A 17,936-nucleotide genomic window follows, 5' to 3' on the forward strand; every position below is an offset into this window, starting at 1 on the left:
AAAAGGACTCACTTCTATGCTCGCGAACGGTTAATTTAGAAATTAGAAAAATATTATTAAAAGTGTATGTTTGGAGCGCGGCCCATATTCCGCCTATGGTACATAGTACATAATAAAATTTTTCTAAATTACTTAAAAAGCTAGTGTACCAGGTAGAAGAAATTTGGGACGACATGTTTCTTTTGCGTGTCACGTGTCAGGTACTTAACTAATATTGTAAGAAGATAAGGAATGAAAGCATAGTATATGCTAAGTCATGTACACTAACACAGAAAACACTAATTTGAAATAAAAAAGGGAATAAATGAGAGATATTAACCGCATATTGGATAGTAGATTGCAAAAAACAAAACCTTAAATAGTAAAATTTATAAATATTCAAAAATCAACTTCTTAGAAGTTGGACTCTGTATGTACATCTACATAATTTAAAACACTTTTTATAAGACTGTACTGTGCCCGTTTTTGCACAGGAATGTACATAATTTGACGTAATTCAAAACTATCGATTCTTGAAAGCTCTTTTGACTAAAGAAAAATAAAATACCTTTTCCTGTCTCTTTACCTAGAACCCATATTCCGTGTACTGGTCGTAAATCGGTAGGTCACATTAAAATTATAATTACAGAAAATTTAATTTTTATTTTTATTTGCGACTCATCTAAGAAATTCCTACTTATAAGACATTTGGTGGCAGCGCCTGGCACATTCCACTTCTATCATATATTTTTTATTCCTACATATAATTAGTGAACGCATAGTTATCTTCTATTGATGTAGCTATTGATTATATTTGCATGATTTTATTATTGTAAGATAATCAATTGTTTATAAGGCTCTGATAAACATTGTTACGATCTACTATAGAATCTTCTTGCATAAAAAAAAAGAAATGTTAAGAACCTTTAGAAAGCAATTTTTATTACTTTTTGAATAGATTGAATTGAATAGAATAATTTTATAAAAAAGCGAATTTATATATTTAGAAATGAGATGTACTAATTTAATCTAATATCGAAATCGTTTTACACAATGATTAGCCAACCCTTTAACTACAGTTAATTTAATAGTATAATAATAAATCATCTTAGATAATTGGGTAACGTAGAAGTGGCAGGGAACTATCACAGGGTGAGTGAAGACAGTAAGCCGCCTCATCACCCTGCATTTTCGTGATATTCAATTCGACTCTCGGCTTCTTGACTTGACTACCCTCTTATTATTGATTAATTCCGCTGTCGCTAAATGACCTACTAACACACTAGCTAAGTAGGTGTTGGCTTGCAGTTTTAAATATATAATTTATATGTACCAACTGTGTAACAGTGACCTAAATATGAATTTATGGATGCCATGTAACAATAAATTGGGATTAGTTAATAAACAAAGGTTGCTCGTGAAGTTGAACGGGAACATAAGCACCGTTTATATTAGAACAAAGGCTTACACGGCCGGAATCCATAGTAGAATGAAGATTCGGGCTATAGACTGTACAGTCGCTGTCAAGACTTCGAGATATAATCTACGTTCGCGTTGTCAACGCAGCACTACCACTGAAGATGTCAGCCGCAGTAGCTGACGAAACGTCTGAACGGAACAGTTCACTTAGACCACGGCCCTATAGCCCGAATCTTCATTCTATCGTTTGTGTTGTTACAAATCAATCGGGATTTTCAGAACTACGTACATCATCCTAAACATCTGATTACAGAACGTTTTATTTTCTTTCATAGGAATTCATTATAGGGCGTATTCACGACAGCCCTGTCGGATATTTCGAATTTCAACAAGAATCTAATAAAGTGCTGTTGGCGTGAATGCATTATATGTGTAGGTATACAATCTATTGTAAAATGTTATTTAGTTGGCTGGAACGCTCCCGCTATGTACATACATACATACGTTCATAGATACATGTATATAGATAGATAATCCCCTTCTTGTTTTAGCGCAAATTTGATTTATACTGTTCTAATTTATATGTAATTAGCAAACCGCCCCGGTTTCGCACGGGGAAGTGTGGAAAGATTAATAATATCATGATTATGATTAGTCTACTACAGGATATCTTTATATGCAATATTTACAGCTGTTTTTTCATGAGACAGTACAAATATGTTTTGATTTACTTAAAAGGATACAAATAGTTACTGTGGGTTATCCTTAGGAGATAAACATATACTATCCCGAACTATTTTATAGATCGTTTTTAGATATTCAATTCCGTAGTACATTAATTTGATTTACCTCGTAAGGTTTAGTCAGCGTTTGCAATGTAATATGTTCATAAATGCATGTATTATATATATATAAACCTTTCTCATGAAACACACTAATTTATTGCTGAAAACTGCATTAAAATCCGTTCTGTAGTTTAAAAGATCTAAGCGTACAGCCAGCTGGAGTGACTTTGTTTATGTATCAAATATAAAGATATTACAACGCACTAAAATACTTAAAAATACGAAAGGAACCTTTGTATGTTCTGTAAGTATGAAATACACAAACTGAAGTAAGTTTAATCATTAAAATAAATTAAGAAACACTTAGTTTCAGGAATTTTGTAACTACAATGTTGTTTCGCCAAACATTAGCTTCATCAGGTGATGATTTAAATCATTCTAATCGATCAAATAATTATCACCTAATGAAGCCAATATTTGGCGAAACAATATTATATTGTTTACTACATGTCAACGCGTCAGTCAGAATAAAGTTATAAAATCTGCACCATCCTTCAGCGCTCTCGTTTTTTCTTATATGTATTTAAACATACTCTTTGAGACATTGAGGTAATATCTCTTCATCGAGAGCCTTTGCAAAACATATTGAATGAGTAATTTTTTTCAACTAGTCTGGTTTAAACTTTGATCGTTATGGCAAAAATTAAATCTGATTGAACCATTTACAAAAAAATTAAAAATGTAATATTCTCTTTGACATTGGTAGCACCACAGTGCTTTCTAACAAAAATTGTCATGTTGGTGTACTATTTGACACTGTTGCATCTTTACAATACTATAGGTTTATTTTATTTTGCATACTAATTTTATTATTGTCGGAAATTTTAAGTATTATTTTCTATTTGTATACAAATTCAATTCTATTATTCATTTTATTATTTAGCTACAATTTTCAGGTATATATTATTTATCAAATGCAAACAGTAATCTCAGTATTTTTGAACCATAAATTTTAATTTGTATTCTATTATCTTATTGTAACATTTCTTCCTTTTGTAAAGTCACGTTCGCTATATTACTGTAATTTCCAAATTTAAATTCACGTATTTTGTCTGTACCTGAAATGGGGTATTGACCTGACTGACAGGGTCGCCTTGCACCCTCAATGTTATTGTTAACGCCCACTGGCGAAACTATTTAAGTAATTAATAATACACATTTTAGAGAGTATCAAAGCAGTATCGAAACAGTATCGATAACAGTATCAAACAAGACAAAATATTTCAAATTCAATCATAGAGCCTACTTTTATACTTTTACATCTAATTTTATTTATTTAGTTTATTTTAATTCTACGTGTAAGTTAAGTGTTGACTATTAAATATTTAAAACAACAATCGTTATCATTTACATAAAATAATTTGCTCGCAATTAATTTGGCGTGTAAAGTGAGAATACCAGAAAGAACTCTTTCAATTAAAATTTATTTTCTCACAACAAACAGACACAGTACTTACCTACCGCCGGATTCCCAAAATTGAATGTAACTTTTATAGTTAATAAAGCTAGTTATATCTATATTGCAGACTAACTGTTTTTTTTAATGTGTTTATTTATTATTATTATTTATTCTATTAATCATAATTTCCAGCAATTTTTCCGAAAAGTTAGGGTAACATTTAAAAAAGAATTTACTCTATCATCTGCACTATTTATCAAAAAAATGTGAAAATATTCGAAAACAAAGACATTTGCTGTTTCATAAAACAAAAAATGCAGTTACCTCATACTTTAGCGTAATTTTATGATTAAAAATCAGTCAGGAATTTAACTACCTGACGTGAATTGAAATTTCAAATTTGTTAGTTTACCTCAGCACGCCATTGCGATACATTACCGATCAAGCCAAATTTGTTCCGTAAAAGGAAATTGGTAAAATATTAACTTGGAGGCACTACATTTTTGGTCTGTTCAAATGCACGAATGACAACTATGAGGGATGCCGTAGGTATAGGTGTCTGTTTTAGGAATTAGACAAGTTTTCACAATTAGAAGACATGCAATTTACAACCTTATTCAGTTTAAGTTGACCATTAATTTAATCTTCAAAAGCGAGTTACGAAGCACTCGGTACATTTCTTAAATATTTCTTTTCGCCCCGAGGGCAGTTTTCTATATTACTTAACTATAAAGTTATTACAGTCAAATACGTTATGTTATAAGTGTATTTTTCAACAAAGTAAATATTTACTAAAGAAATAAATTTTATGTATACATTGCTGAAGAAATTTTATCTTTACTAATATAAAAGTTGAAGATATATTCCATATTCTCAAAAACAAAGCTTGTACATTTTGTATAAGTATACAGGGTGTCGCATGGAATATTTCGGAAACTACTTCGATTTAAAATTTAAAAATTTGCACAAAGGCGGTGTTGGGTATACTTTCCATATTTTAAAATAAACAGCATCTATGTAGCACTTCTGGTTATACTGGAAGTTAACATCAACCTCGTTATTTTAAATGGAACACCCTATACATCATGCTGTTCAGACTCCTATTTCAGATTTTAAGAAAAAGTTTTAATGTTTTGGCAGAGCAAGAATTCAGAAAAATTACAGTGCCCCTGCATAGTGACGATAAGAATTTTGTAACAATCAATGTAATANTATTATTTTATTTATTGTTTATTTGCTGTTTTTACTAATGTTATCTATAGTCTACAGTATTGAGATTGATTTCTTATAGTTCTTCTCCATTTGAATACAAATCTTCATTTTCCATTCTTAATACCAATAATATTTAATAATTGACACTAAGAACCACCTTCGTAAAAAATTGAACATTTTAGTTGCTTTTGCAAAGAACTGTAAGTAATTTGAAAATTAGAGGAGATAGGTACAGGGAGTCATAATACCATTCGAAAAAGAATAAAATTCTGCATAAATTTATAGAAATACATACAAGGTGTTCCATTCGAAAAAAATGGACTTACAATTGTTAACTAAATGTGCTATTAAATATTCAACACCCTATATGTAATTAACCCATTTTGTAAGTATGAACACGAAGTTTGAGCTTATAGCTATCTCTCTTGACAATATTATTGCTCCAGCTTGCGTAACTTTTCGCTACCTACTGCTATGTGCTACTTTTTTTTTTAATTAAAATCTGAAAAATAACAAAGTTTAGTCATCACCATAAGGTCGGTCCTAAGACTTGGTTGGTTGGACACACACCTCCACCCTTTCCTATCTTAAGCTGATTTTCGCATTTCCCTAAAACTAAAAAAAAAACTTTTGGATGTTTCATTCCCACCAACCAGTAATGCTGGTGGGCGGGCAGTCCCTCCGGACTATGCCGGAAGGTAGGGCGGAAGACCCTATTCAGTCTGCTTTCAGGAATAGTGGGAATGGGTGGGTGGTGGTTCGGGTGAGAAAGATGAGACGGACGAAATGAAGACAGAAGAGAGTGAAAGTTTATCTGTGGAATATTATTGCCTCAGCATTTGCCTAAGTGATCCAAGGAAACCTCAGAAAAACTTGGACCAAGGCAGACGGGCCCGGAATCGAACCGGCGTGCTCCTGAATGCTAAGCAGTGGTCTAGACCTCTAGGCCATGCCGCTCGGTCTAAAACTAAAACAACCCACATCCTTAACTATTTGCGAACAGTAATCTGATGTAGGTCTACCTCTACCCCTCCTAACTTCCGTTTCTGCTTCTAATATGTCTCCAACTAGACCTTCACGCCTGAGAAGGTGTCCTACTAACCTATCTCGTCTATTTCTTATTGGCTTTCATAGAGTCCTCTGTTCTCTTACTCTTTCTGATACCTCTTCATTTCTAACCTTCTCTATCCACGGATTCCTCATAATTCGCATGGGTAGTCATCTTGAGACACCCTGTATTTGTATATCCCGCTTAATTTTGTGCAAAGGTAACATTGAAATGAATCATGTTGGTCTCAATGAATTACTGTGTAATTCATTTGAATTGCCTATTCAAAAATATCCCAATTTAGTGTAATTTTCCAAAAATTTTTGTCTGCATTCGTTTGCATAAATACTCAGTGGTAATACCAACTTCTTTAAAGGAATTAATACGCTACTTGCTGAGAAAATTACTAAATTAGTGATAAAAAGAAGCACGACAACAACTTTGTCGTTGTTATTGAATAGCAAATCAGCGTAGTTCTTTGAACGACATTTCACTGTAATAGTATGTAAAAATAACTCTAATTTATTTATAATTTGCGATTCCAAAGTGGAAGAAAAGTTTCATTCTTTTGGAATAAGTCGATATACAAGCTGAACTTATCGTATTATTATTAGAAATGACTTTTACTAAATGAAGTTAAACATTTTGGGCCAATCTGTACAGTTGTATAACTCGAGTTCAAATATACATTTTGCAATAAATATGACTATTTTCTAATACAAACGGGTCATAATTTTCAAGGAACAAAAAAATTTGTCGATTTTGAAAGATTTTACGTCGAATTGGGATTGAATATAATTATAAAATAATCGACGGGATCGAAATTAGATAACAAGTGCTTGTATGTATGTATGTTCTTCTCATGGTGTTATCTATCCTTCAGGTTTAAATTTCAAGGTTCCGTAACAAAGTTGAAGTCAGGTGGATTTCTCTTCCATGACAATTCAACAAGGATTTTCGGCAGAACCGAATTGTCTCCCAATAATCACTTTAAGCAAACATGAGGGACGAATTGGCACCCGATCAGTCCAATAAGTCGAGATCGCATTAATTATGCTTATCCAAATTGATTCTCGCCGATTAAATTGTTATTGTGGCACAATAGTATTTTTATTGGTTAAATTAAATTTAAAATAATAAGAAATACATTTTACAAATTCTTTGACTGAACTTTTTTCCGAAAGTACGAACATTTTTGTGTTTACAAAATTCTGTCTATTCAAAAACAAGTCCATCACATACATACACACATAAACATAATTGATCCTCATTAGCAACTCCCATTAACAGGGAGGAAGACAGTTCCGTCCTTCCAGGATGTCAGTTCGTCGTCAATTTATCTACCTGCTACTTTTGGGAGCCAATTCGGTTCTGCTAAGAATTTTAGGAGCTTTTTGTGGATGGCTAAAATAATTTTATGATAAAAAAGATCTTCTGTAGGATATTATGGCAATATTTACAGTTTCCCTTTTAAATACTATTAAAGGACAACTGAACCTACAAATGCGTTGAATAAAGGACAGTTAAATGCTACCGTCGATTTCACTTGTACATAAAGATTTTCTTTTGTTCCAGGTGTTGGAAGCTCGCGACTTGCCCATTAAAGACGTTTCCGGCAGCAGTGATCCTTACATCAAAGTCTACTTACTTCCTGACAGGAAAAGAAAATACCAGACCAAGGTTCATCGAAAGAATCTCAATCCGGTTTTCAATGAAACATTTATATTCAGGTGAGAAATTCATTTCTCCAAAGTGAAAATTTCACACGTAATATATTTTCGAATTGCCACAGGGAATGTAGTAGATATTTACTGCAGAAGGGATATGAGAAAATTGATTTTCTTGTACGTTTATGTAAAAATAAAACAACTGACGTCATTTTTGAAACATATTAAATATACTTAAAAACGTACGGATGAGTTACAGAGATAAAAGAGTTTTACTTAGTTTCTATAAAGAGCAAGAGGCAGTTATAGCTGCAACGTAGAGAAGTAAATAATAGGAAGAGAATCAGATAAGGATGCACACTGTCACCACTACTTTTTAATCTATAATCGAAGACGCGTCAACATCATTAAAGACAGTCCAACCATAGCGATAGATATACAAGGGCAAAATGTTAGTATGCATAGATTTGCAGATGGTACAGCAGTATTAGCATCTAGCAAGGGGCAGTTAGAGATAACTTTAAATAAAATGGAAGCGGTATTGACAAAACAGTTTTGTATGAAAATAAATAAAAGTAAAATAGAAATAATGGTATGCAAGGGAAGAAAAAGTAGGGAAAGAGCGAATATAAAGACAAGAGACGAAAAATTAGAAGAAGTGACTGATTTAAACCAGATAAGTCAGGGCTGAAGGAGTAGTAAAGATACAGGGTTTGTCCGGAAAGTAATAGGACTGAGTCGATTTAAAAAAAATTATTGAGCCAATCGTTACAATTCTTTAAAAACTTTCAAAATAGGCTCCTTCTGCGTCGACGCAGCGCGATTTCCAAGCATTGAAGCCGTCACGGAAGGCATTCTCCGGAATAGCCTTAAGAGCCGCGGTGCATGCTGCTTGGATCCCCTCTGTCGTCTCAAAATGCTTGCCTTTCATCGGTCTTTTCAGGCGAGCAAACAAAAAGAAGTCCGGGGGGCCATATCTAAGCTGTAGGATGGCTGCGGAAGCGTTGGGATGCCGGTCTTGGTCAGGTACCTGTCCACAAGAAAAGCGATGTGAACCGGGACGTTGTCGTGGTGCAAATTCCAGTCGGCTGCGATGTCTTGTCGGACCCGATTGACCCTTCGTTTGAGTCTCCTGAGCACTTCCACGTAAAACATGGCGTTGACGGTTTGTCCAGGAGGAACAAATTCATGGTGGACGATGCCTTTCATGTCAAAAAAGACAATGAGCATCGTTTTCACTTTGGATTTGCTCATTCTTCCCTTTTTTTGGGGAGGAGACGCCGGCGTGTGCAACTCGGAAGATTGCCTCATTGTCTCGGGATCATACTCAAAGATCCATGACTCGTCATCTGTGATTACGTTATTAAAAAATTGGGGGTCTCTTTCACACATGTTTTAATTTTCTTGGCACACTTCCACTCACCGCAATTTCTGGTCGTCAGTGAGCACTTTTTGGACCATCTTCGCGCACGCCTTGCTCATGTTCAAATGCTCCGTCACAATGTCATGAACCACAGATTTTGGTAAATTAAATATCTGGACAATTAAACGAATACTTAGTCGACGGTCTGAGTTCAAAACTTCGCGCACACGAGTCACATTGTCGATGCTTGTCGAAGTCGAAGGTCTTCCAGCACGGTCTTCATCGGCGACCTCTTCCCGGCCCTCTGAAAAGGCCTGGTGCCACCGAAACACACCACTGTTTGCTAAAGCAACATCTGGGTAAGCCTGCTTGATCATATCAAACGTTAGAAACACAGCATTTAATCGCTTACCTCTGATCTAACGAACGCTGCATTTTCGGCTTGCACCACTCACAGAAACACGTCGCGCGAAAAGCCTGTTCTGACTCTCCAGGTGCTCGGAGACAACTCACCAGCCGCTCTTTCGTTAGCTATGAATGCCCTCTACCGAATCCAGTCGGTGCGCGCACGCTCCGAAGTACAGCCGCGGCGAAAGAAAATCAGTCCCATTACTTTCCGGACAAACCCTGTATAAAGCAAAGAATAGCGCAGGGTCGAGTCGCCTTCAATAAAAGGACTCACTTCTATGCTCGCGAACGGTTAATTTAGAAATTAGAAAAATATTATTAAAAGTGTATGTTTGGAGCGCGGCCCATATTCCGCCTATGGTACATAGTACATAATAAAATTTTTCTAAATTACTTAAAAAGCTAGTGTACCAGGTAGAAGAAATTTGGGACGACATGTTTCTTTTGCGTGTCACGTGTCAGGTACTTAACTAATATTGTAAGAAGATAAGGAATGAAAGCATAGTATATGCTAAGTCATGTACACTAACACAGAAAACACTAATTTGAAATAAAAAAGGGAATAAATGAGAGATATTAACCGCATATTGGATAGTAGATTGCAAAAAACAAAACCTTAAATAGTAAAATTTATAAATATTCAAAAATCAACTTCTTAGAAGTTGGACTCTGTATGTACATCTACATAATTTAAAACACTTTTTATAAGACTGTACTGTGCCCGTTTTTGCACAGGAATGTACATAATTTGACGTAATTCAAAACTATCGATTCTTGAAAGCTCTTTTGACTAAAGAAAAATAAAATACCTTTTCCTGTCTCTTTACCTAGAACCCATATTCCGTGTACTGGTCGTAAATCGGTAGGTCACATTAAAATTATAATTACAGAAAATTTAATTTTTATTTTTATTTGCGACTCATCTAAGAAATTCCTACTTATAAGACATTTGGTGGCAGCGCCTGGCACATTCCACTTCTATCATATATTTTTTATTCCTACATATAATTAGTGAACGCATAGTTATCTTCTATTGATGTAGCTATTGATTATATTTGCATGATTTTATTATTGTAAGATAATCAATTGTTTATAAGGCTCTGATAAACATTGTTACGATCTACTATAGAATCTTCTTGCATAAAAAAAAAGAAATGTTAAGAACCTTTAGAAAGCAATTTTTATTACTTTTTGAATAGATTGAATTGAATAGAATAATTTTATAAAAAAGCGAATTTATATATTTAGAAATGAGATGTACTAATTTAATCTAATATCGAAATCGTTTTACACAATGATTAGCCAACCCTTTAACTACAGTTAATTTAATAGTATAATAATAAATCATCTTAGATAATTGGGTAACGTAGAAGTGGCAGGGAACTATCACAGGGTGAGTGAAGACAGTAAGCCGCCTCATCACCCTGCATTTTCGTGATATTCAATTCGACTCTCGGCTTCTTGACTTGACTACCCTCTTATTATTGATTAATTCCGCTGTCGCTAAATGACCTACTAACACACTAGCTAAGTAGGTGTTGGCTTGCAGTTTTAAATATATAATTTATATGTACCAACTGTGTAACAGTGACCTAAATATGAATTTATGGATGCCATGTAACAATAAATTGGGATTAGTTAATAAACAAAGGTTGCTCGTGAAGTTGAACGGGAACATAAGCACCGTTTATATTAGAACAAAGGCTTACACGGCCGGAATCCATAGTAGAATGAAGATTCGGGCTATAGACTGTACAGTCGCTGTCAAGACTTCGAGATATAATCTACGTTCGCGTTGTCAACGCAGCACTACCACTGAAGATGTCAGCCGCAGTAGCTGACGAAACGTCTGAACGGAACAGTTCACTTAGACCACGGCCCTATAGCCCGAATCTTCATTCTATCGTTTGTGTTGTTACAAATCAATCGGGATTTTCAGAACTACGTACATCATCCTAAACATCTGATTACAGAACGTTTTATTTTCTTTCATAGGAATTCATTATAGGGCGTATTCACGACAGCCCTGTCGGATATTTCGAATTTCAACAAGAATCTAATAAAGTGCTGTTGGCGTGAATGCATTATATGTGTAGGTATACAATCTATTGTAAAATGTTATTTAGTTGGCTGGAACGCTCCCGCTATGTACATACATACATACGTTCATAGATACATGTATATAGATAGATAATCCCCTTCTTGTTTTAGCGCAAATTTGATTTATACTGTTCTAATTTATATGTAATTAGCAAACCGCCCCGGTTTCGCACGGGGAAGTGTGGAAAGATTAATAATATCATGATTATGATTAGTCTACTACAGGATATCTTTATATGCAATATTTACAGCTGTTTTTTCATGAGACAGTACAAATATGTTTTGATTTACTTAAAAGGATACAAATAGTTACTGTGGGTTATCCTTAGGAGATAAACATATACTATCCCGAACTATTTTATAGATCGTTTTTAGATATTCAATTCCGTAGTACATTAATTTGATTTACCTCGTAAGGTTTAGTCAGCGTTTGCAATGTAATATGTTCATAAATGCATGTATTATATATATATAAACCTTTCTCATGAAACACACTAATTTATTGCTGAAAACTGCATTAAAATCCGTTCTGTAGTTTAAAAGATCTAAGCGTACAGCCAGCTGGAGTGACTTTGTTTATGTATCAAATATAAAGATATTACAACGCACTAAAATACTTAAAAATACGAAAGGAACCTTTGTATGTTCTGTAAGTATGAAATACACAAACTGAAGTAAGTTTAATCATTAAAATAAATTAAGAAACACTTAGTTTCAGGAATTTTGTAACTACAATGTTGTTTCGCCAAACATTAGCTTCATCAGGTGATGATTTAAATCATTCTAATCGATCAAATAATTATCACCTAATGAAGCCAATATTTGGCGAAACAATATTATATTGTTTACATTTTCTTTAAGTACTTAAGTTTAATTTCACTAATAGTTCGTTTCAACAACATTAACAGTAAAATATGTTTATCCTAATGTTGTTACGCTTAATACGGACGAGTATTGTCCGTTTGTAAAGTAATTTAATTTCTATTTGAGTTTTGATGTATTTTCTAAATGATAATTTCAAAATAGAGTAAATTAGATATCGAGAGAACTATTGATAGTAAAACATTAACGATGCGCTTCACTACTGCTAACATTTTTCTGTTTGTTTTTTTTTTTGTANTTTTTTTTTGTAGAATTTTTTTTTTATAATTTAAAAGATTATACAAATATATATGTGTCGGTGCTTTAGTAATTAATTGGTTTAAGGGAGATTTTTTACTCAAATCATCTACATCTTTGAACAGTGTTGGAATTTGCTATTAAAGTCATGGAAAGGTGGATAAGAGAATATTTATATTTTTGGCGGAAAAAATTCTAAACTAACATTTTATAGGTCTCTTATATCTGCAGCTTTTCAGTTTTTCTCTTAAAAATGAAATTTGATTAAAAATGTCGACAAGGAAGGTTTCTTGACTTGTTCATTTTGATTTTGATGTTACCCTCATATGAAGCTAGTTCTCAAAACAATATCGATACATTCTTGTATATATCGATACTGTTTGTAGTTTTCTTAGATTAACACACAAATGGTCATAAAAAGATTTTGTCAGATCCTGAGGTGCTTTTTGCCTGATAATATTTCTCGAGACATCACGTATATGTACTATCCGAGTAAGTAATATACTTTATAGTTACAATATTTTCATTTCAATAAAACTAATTTAAAATTTCTCAGTTTTGCAAATTTTTATTTAATACTTCAGTTTGCTTATTTACGAATTATTAATCCGTAATTTACAATATCGGAAAATGATGGAATGTTTGTACCTATCATGGATAAAATAATGGTGAAGTAGTTTTCGCATCAAACAATATTAGATTTTACAACGCACACCATCCAAAGGTTGATAAAGTTACGCCAACGTTTCTCCAGTTTTGCAATTTCGAAACGGAACTACGCTTCTTAAAGATCCTGAAATTATTTCCTCTTCATTTAACCTAAATTGCTCTCTACCTAGGAGAATTTAGGCTTTCAGGAATAAATAAACGGTAATTTAAAGCAAGCCGCATTATTCCTAAACTGAGTAGGTACCTACTCTTCTTTCTATATTTATTTAAATGAATGTTAGCTTATGTAGTCTACACACAATATAATATGCTAAAACTTCTTGTGAAATTGTATCCAAAATGTACTAAAATCTATTTATTTTGTTTTCTAACAAGCAACTGTTTACTTTCATCTGTAAGTAACCTATTGTGTGCTAAAACACCTTAATACACATAGTAATATTTCTGCAACACCTGCATATAACGGTACTATATACGGTAAAGTAAAAGAGGGGACGAATTAAATTATATAAATATGTATACATTCAAAATAATACTATACGAATTAAAGATGAACAAAATTAGTTTTGTTCTTGCAATCTTGGTCTTGGTCTTGGTTTTGCGAAGATGCAAGGTCAAGACTTAGACCAAGACCATCTTTATATTAAGACGACTAAGACCAATACTGAACGTACAAGACTAAGACTAAAACCAAAGCCGAATATGCAAGATCAAGACCAAATACGCAAGACTAAACGAAAAATTATTACTTCCGATGGATTTATTAGTTAAACTATTTTTATTGCTACAAATCTTTGAAATAGTCGAATATCCAATATGGGCCACGTAGTTAGTACAAAATATGTTTTCGAAATTGTTCACTTGTCATGCAACTAAATTCGTACCATGCAAGCCTCCGTTAATAACGACACTCGGTAATACGTCAAACTAGGGAAACCCTGCAAACAAGTTCTGACATTGGATTTCTTGACTATAAACCGTCATGTTGGTGGATTCACTGCACCGAGCTGCATGGTTAAAGGTTTAGAGCATTGTTTAACATCCAACGGATTCTATTTCGGGTCCGTCTGCCTTGGTCCGGGGTTTTCTGTGATTTTCTTAGATCGCTTAGGCAAATGCTGGAGCAGCAACATTGCACAGATAATCGTTCATCCTCTTCTGTCTTCATTTCATCCGTTGTCACCTAAACCACCACCCACCTATTCCCACGATTCCTGAAAGGAGGCTGAAGAGGGCCTTCTACCCTACATTCCGGTGTAGTCCGGAGGGACTGCCGCCAACCAGTATTAGTGGCTGGTGGGAATGGAACACCCAAAATTGTTTTTCTTTTTTTGGATTCATTGCTTCGGTCCACTTTCCCAAATTTTTCAAATCATATTAGACGAGAGTTTACCTGTACGGGTTAACTTTGAACTTCAATTTTCGGGTCTTTTCTTCAGCGTCACACTTTTTTTAATTTGAACTAATTATCAATTGCACAATTATACATCAAAGAGAGCAGTGTTGATATGGTATATGATGAAAAGTAATGAATTATTTGACATTGAAATTACCCATCAGTTAGGTCCATCGCATCATTTTTATTGTCTTTCAAAGTACAAGGAAACCCCTCCGAATAAGTGATGCTGATGCAGCAATTATGGTGGGTACGAATTATGTGTCCTGTTCCCTCGCACATTTTTTGTGCGAAAATTTAATTTTTCTCTGGCTCTGTTCCATTTAGGGAACGTCTCTGTATATTCAAGTTAAATTCTTTATCCCTTAATCGTTTTGATTCTGGCTTAAGAATTTAATTTTTGCTCAGAACCAATCATGCCTGGAATGTTGAAAGTTAATTTAATGAAATTGAAGTACTAAGTCAACATCCCGAAGGAGAGCCTGTGTTTGGATAAATTAAATAACTTTTCCTGTTGTACATACGAAATTGATTTTATTTTTAATTAGTTCAAACCCAGACTTTACCGGAACAGAGATACCATCGGACCATCGGCCCATATAGATATACGAACTTCCGCATAAAATAATTTTGAAGTGGATGCTTTTCAGCCCGGAAGACTTATTTAATTAAACAAGGCGTTCATTGAATAAAAATTATGTAGGACATTATTTTCTAAAGAAATACTTATTAGACATACATCGGGTACGCAATTTGGATCCGGTACCCTACCGGATCCCAAAAAAAGGTGCTGGTTATTCAGTACCCAGCAAACTCAGTATTCGGTTCATCCCTAATACTGATTAAGAAAGATTACATGTCAATATAACAACCTGCTAGTTTTTCTTTTATTTACAGTGTTCCGTTTGAAGAACTGAAGCAACGTTATCTCCAATTTTCCGTATACGATTTTGATCGATTTTCAAGGCACGACTTGATTGGTCACGTTGTTTTGAAAGGTCTTTTGGACACAACCGATCTACAGCAAGAGATCGAGTACACCATGCATATCTTATGTCCACCTCAGGTAAATAATTTTATTTGAATGAAGTTATAAGAAATTATTATTTCTACTTTTATTTAAAAAAAAAAGTTTATTGTGTGGACTTTTGGGATCATATTAAGAACCACAAAAGGACGGTTCATACGAAAATCCAGTTCCCTCGGAATTTTTTAAAGGTGCTATCTCTATTTCCTGTATTATATCGTATTAGATTAACCAATTTCAATCATCATGGCGTCATTGCAGTTAATAACTGAATTTGAAATGAAGCTTCTGTTACTTTTGACCTTAAAGACTTAAAAAAGGCTCATTTTTATGGTTTATAATAAGTTACAAATCACTTTTTATCACATTTATCCATGCATACGCAATCCTAAAATGTAGCATCGTACTACAGATGGCGTTTACCGCGCCATTTGTGATATTTTCTAAAACGCCCTGTTAAGACAGCAGGTAAAAATTGGTCTGTGTTCTGTCGGAGCTGTCTGCGACACGCTGATGAGATCCAAAAAAGATCGAAATCGCGATCCGCGTCTGGCCGTATCGACAGAATACAGACCACTTTGAATTATTTTATTCGATTATGGGAAGGTGCCTATCACGTAGTGGTTAGCTACGCCGGGAGTCGTTAAAGCAAGTAGATATCCATATATTGAAATGGACCTTGTTGGAGCATACGTAATCCTAAAATGTCGCATTGTACTACAGATGGCGTTTACCGCGCCATTTGTGATATTTTCTAATACCTTAATCGTTAATCGAAATAACGGTATCGATAAATTTCAGAGATATTTTAATGTATTATCCATATGATAAATAGAAAAAAGATAAAAGTGCCGGTGAATGACCTTGTACTTAATCGAGAACAAAATTTCTCACGATAAATTACAATCTCTCTTGTTTTTAGTATTTACGAAAGGTGAGTTGTTATCTCTGTTTAACAAACGAACAAGCATTAAAGACGATTTTTGAAAATTAATGTAAATAAGTACCAGGTCCAAGGCCTTTTGTTTTCTCTTCAAGAATATTACGACAACGTCAAATAATTAACAAAGAACAAACACTAAACGAGACAGAAACATATTTTTTTCAAAGTTCTCAAAATCAATTAGTACCAACTGAAGTTGTCACGACTGAACGGTTTTTATAGAGGTTCCTTTTTAAACTCATTTACAATTTACATTAAGAAGTGTTTTCGATTAATTAAAGTGTCAAAGGATAAGTTTTCGTTTAGTGTTTTTGTTCATCAATTTTCTTAGACATATATTCCAATAAACAGCGAACCAAATGGTCTTGAAAAACTAATTTAAAATAAATTACATACAATTAAAACTTTCTTCGAAAACCTACTTATTCTTTTATAGAATTCTATAACAAAATGTAGATGAAGAAAATGGTTCAAAAACTTGTGGAGAAGCAGTAACAATAATAAGATGGGTTAAATTTGCAGCCTACTTTTACGAATTACAACAACGATACGTATCTCCTAATCGTAATTACTAATACTTCCACTTAATAATCCATGTTTTCCGCTCGAAAATTGTTGTTAGGGGCACTTGCTATTTGACGATGTTTAGCCAATAGTTTTTCTTTTATATATTTTAGAGTTAAGGTATTGACAATCTCGTTGTACGTGTCAAATTTGTTTCCAGGACAAAGTGGATTTGGGTGAATTGATGTTGTCTCTGTGCTATCTACCAACAGCGGGTCGTCTCACCTTGACCGTCATCAAGGGACGAAATCTGAAGGCAATGGACATTACCGGGAAGTCAGGTAGGTACCTCTCCGACTTGTAATTTGGGAAAACGTCGATGTCGCCAACAAACATCGTTTTGCTGACTTTTTCCTTTTTATTTTCAACACTTTATTTCTGCTCCGAAAATGCTGTATGTAAACCCTAGACAAAAGTTTTCAGTCTCTCAGGCTCCTTCAGCGTCTCTGAGAGCGTCTGTCACAGTCTTTCACAGTCTCTCAGTTATTGCGTAGGCGTTTTTATGGATCTCTCACAGTCTCTTTATGAGAGACTCGAACGATAAAATTATTAATTCAGAGATTCGAGTCTCTCACAGAGACTGAATGAATAAAACTGAAAAATTGAGAGACTCGAGTCTCTAGTAGAAAGACTGGAATCTCTGAAATACGTTAAACTTAGAAAATTTTAACCATGTCAATCGAGACACCACTTATTGAGAGATTCGAGTCTCTCATTCAGAGACTGGATACGAAATGAGGATCTCTCTATGAGCGACTCGAGTCTCTCGTTCAGAGAC

General features: G+C 34.0%; 2 protein-coding genes across 2 annotated transcripts in view; one reads left to right on the forward strand and one right to left on the reverse strand.

Annotated features, from left to right (window-relative positions):
* The window catches only part of LOC108741407 (synaptotagmin-10-like), a 150,540-nt gene that overhangs the window by 109,553 nt on the left and 23,051 nt on the right, over positions 1-17,936 (forward strand). The window contains exons 6-8 of the mRNA XM_025977428.1: positions 7,478-7,632; positions 15,522-15,690; positions 17,319-17,439. Coding sequence (XP_025833213.1) covers positions 7,478-7,632; positions 15,522-15,690; positions 17,319-17,439 — 445 coding nt within the window. The remainder of the gene's footprint in view (positions 1-7,477; positions 7,633-15,521; positions 15,691-17,318; positions 17,440-17,936) is intronic.
* LOC108741405 (alpha-(1,3)-fucosyltransferase C-like) overlaps positions 1-17,936 on the reverse strand; it is an 87,923-nt gene that overhangs the window by 4,995 nt on the left and 64,992 nt on the right. The gene's annotated exons all lie outside the window — the stretch shown is intronic.

This window comes from Agrilus planipennis, unplaced genomic scaffold, assembly GCF_000699045.2.
Source record: "Agrilus planipennis isolate EAB-ADULT unplaced genomic scaffold, Apla_2.0 scaffold300, whole genome shotgun sequence".
Classification (NCBI taxonomy): Eukaryota; Metazoa; Arthropoda; class Insecta; order Coleoptera; family Buprestidae; genus Agrilus; species Agrilus planipennis.